Source organism: Octopus sinensis, linkage group LG10 (assembly GCF_006345805.1).
Source record: "Octopus sinensis linkage group LG10, ASM634580v1, whole genome shotgun sequence".
In the NCBI taxonomy this organism is placed as follows: domain Eukaryota; kingdom Metazoa; phylum Mollusca; class Cephalopoda; order Octopoda; family Octopodidae; genus Octopus; species Octopus sinensis.
The window spans coordinates 92,283,998-92,286,769 of NC_043006.1; the positions used below are offsets into that span (position 1 = coordinate 92,283,998).

General features: G+C 47.3%; 1 protein-coding gene across 1 annotated transcript; it reads right to left on the minus strand.

Moving 5' to 3' along the window:
* Positions 1–781: 781 nt before the first annotated feature.
* Positions 782–2,348, minus strand: LOC115216288. Its single transcript, XM_029785489.1, has 2 exons — positions 1,776–2,348; positions 782–1,540 (listed from the first exon to the last, which is right to left on the minus strand). The coding sequence occupies exons 1-2, from the start codon at positions 2,346–2,348 to the stop codon at positions 782–784; spliced, it is 1,332 nt and encodes a 443-aa protein (XP_029641349.1).
* Positions 2,349–2,772: the final 424 nt, after the last annotated feature.

A 2,772-nucleotide genomic window follows, 5' to 3' on the forward strand; every position in this document is an offset into this window, starting at 1 on the left:
TCTCGATATCTCGGTACATATTCACTTCCTGTCCCAGGTAGACATATTCCCTTACCTCCTCTATTTCATCACTGCCGATCACCATTCAACCTGTTAGTACGTTGTCTGACCGCATGAACTTTGTTTTCATGCGGTTCATCTTGAGACCTACTGCAGAGCTTTTGATGTCGAGCTCCGTCAGCATGGTCTGAAGCTGATCCGTGTTTTCAGCGATGAATACGATGTCGTCAGCGAAACGGAGGTGGGTGAGGAGCTCGCCATTGATGTTGACACCACCTTGCCAGTCGATGCATCTGATGATCTGTTCGAGACATGCAGTGAAAAGTTTTGGGGAGATTGTATCTACTTGCTTCACTCCCTTCTCGACCGGCACTCGTATGGGTGATGACAGTAGAGCTATGTCGGTGGTGCATCCGGAATTTGCTCCTCTGAGCAGCTGCACATATTGCGCTTCGACTCCTTGCCTCTGCAGCAAGTTCAGCACTGCGTTGGTTTCGACGCTATCAAAGACCTTCTCATAATTTATAAACGCAACGCAAATAGGCAGCTTGTACTCATTTGCTCGCTCAAGCAGTTGCGTTAGAGTAAATATATGGTCCGTCGTGCTGTAGTTCTTCCGGAAGGCTGCTTGTTCCTTCAGTTGTTGTTCGTCGAGACGACGTGATAACCTGTTCAGAATTATCTTCGTGAGACACGTGAGACAGCAGGCATATGGGTCGGTAGTTCTATAGATCTTCTCTGTCGCCCTTCTTATACAGCGGGATGGTATTTGACTTTTCCACTACGAGGGAATCCTTCCCTCGTCTAGGTAGTGCGTAAATCGCTCAGCGAGGATTTTCCAGAGCTGCTCTCTGCCTGACTTTTGCACATCCGATGTTATACCGTCTATCCCTGGAGCCTTTCCGTTTTTCATCGAGCCGATGGCTCTTTCAACATCACTGACAAGGATAGGTGGCACGTTTTCTTCCTGTAACGGCTGGACATTTCTGGTAGACTTAAAGAGCTTGGTGTAGAAGTCTTCGCAAACTTTTTTCATCTCGCTCTTCACGTTGACCAGTATTCCATCTGTATTTTTCAGGGCCGTCACTTCCGATCTATATAGTACCCTGTCCCTCTTGCATTTCTTGAGGGTCTTCTTTTCCTCTGCGGCCTTCAAGAGCTTCTCCATCCGGTATGCCTCAAAGTCTTTCTGTAGTTGCTGACGAATCACTCTGCTGAGAATGGAATATTCAAGGTGATGATCAATAGTCCTCTTCATATTTTTCCTCTCCTCGAGTAACTTCGTAGTTTCTTTCGAGATTCTTCCCTTCTTTTCTCTTGGGCATACTCCCTTAACCTTCTTTAAACTCGCCTTCAGTTTTCCTATCAGTGAGTTGTAGTCATCGTCTATGTCATCTCCTTGGTACCAGTCTGCATGATGGCTTCCTGCAGCTTTGCCTCGTTGTAGACTCGGACACGTTTTCCCTTCGACGCAAAATACAGCGCCATCTTCTCCCTCTTCCCGTCGATGACGACCCTCGCCCTCACCAGACGATGATCGCTGCCGGTGTTGAATGGCATCACGACGGAGACGTCATGTAATATGCGTCGCTTATCAACCAGGATGTAGTCGATCTCGCTTCAGTGCTTAGAGTTCGGCGATATCCAGGTCCATCTCTTCCTCTCCTTCTTCCTGAATAGGCCTCTGCCATGGTAGCCAAACGTTCTCCTCTCTCTTTTCTCTCTCCCATGCCGAATCTCCCGACGTACTCCTTTCCTTGTCGTCCATGTCCAACCTTTGCCTTGAAGTCTCCCATCACGACAGTGTAAGTGGACTTCATAGCCAGCCCTTTGTCTAGCTGTCGATAGAATTCTTCCACCTCGTCGTCGTCGCTGGCTCTTGTGGGAGCATAGGTCTGGACAATCTTGAGGGTGGCCTTCCCTGAGAGGTTCACATTTAGTACACCAATCCGTGATGATATGAACTGGCAAGAATCGACCCTCGAAGCCCATTCCTTACTTACGATGAATCCGATACCTCCGACCGATCTAGCACCTTCTGCTCTCCCTAATCTCACAGTGCATCCATCTTGCCATCGTATACTCGGTTTCTTCTTCCAGCATGTCTCGCACAGCCCTAACACGTCGCACTTGATCTTCTTCCTCTCCTCCATTAGGTGGTTCAGTTCTTGCCACCCTGCCAAGGACCTGCAGTTGTAGGTGCATATGGCAAGTTTAGTCCCGTTCCATGACGGCCCTCGGGAACCTGTGATTCTTAGCAGCCTCTCGTCGCTCGAGTTGCACTCCGCCGTCATCGAGTGGCCCGATTGACGTTCTTTTCTCTTCGTTTTTCGTGCTGTTTTAGCCATAAGATGACGCCATCCCACTGGCTGGGCGGGCAGGCCGGTATTTTGTTGGATGGCCGTTGACTATTCAGGAGTTCATCCGCCTTTTATTGGGTCTTATTTTTCCATCCCACAGGGAGTCCAACAACACCCTGCTCACATCTATATATGCATATATATATACACATATTAATACACACATTTATGTACGCGTATATTTATATATATATACGCATACTGATGCAAGCACAACACATACGCACTCACACAAACACATACAAATGTATGTATATGTATTTACCATGCAGTGTTCTAGCATGGTAGCAGTGCAAGAAAAAGACATTTAATTTTATAATTGTTGGAAAAGATAACAGTTCATAAAACATAGTAAAAAAAGTTTCGTTTCTGAGATCCCCATCCATACAATCGATATACACCGTGCCTCCCC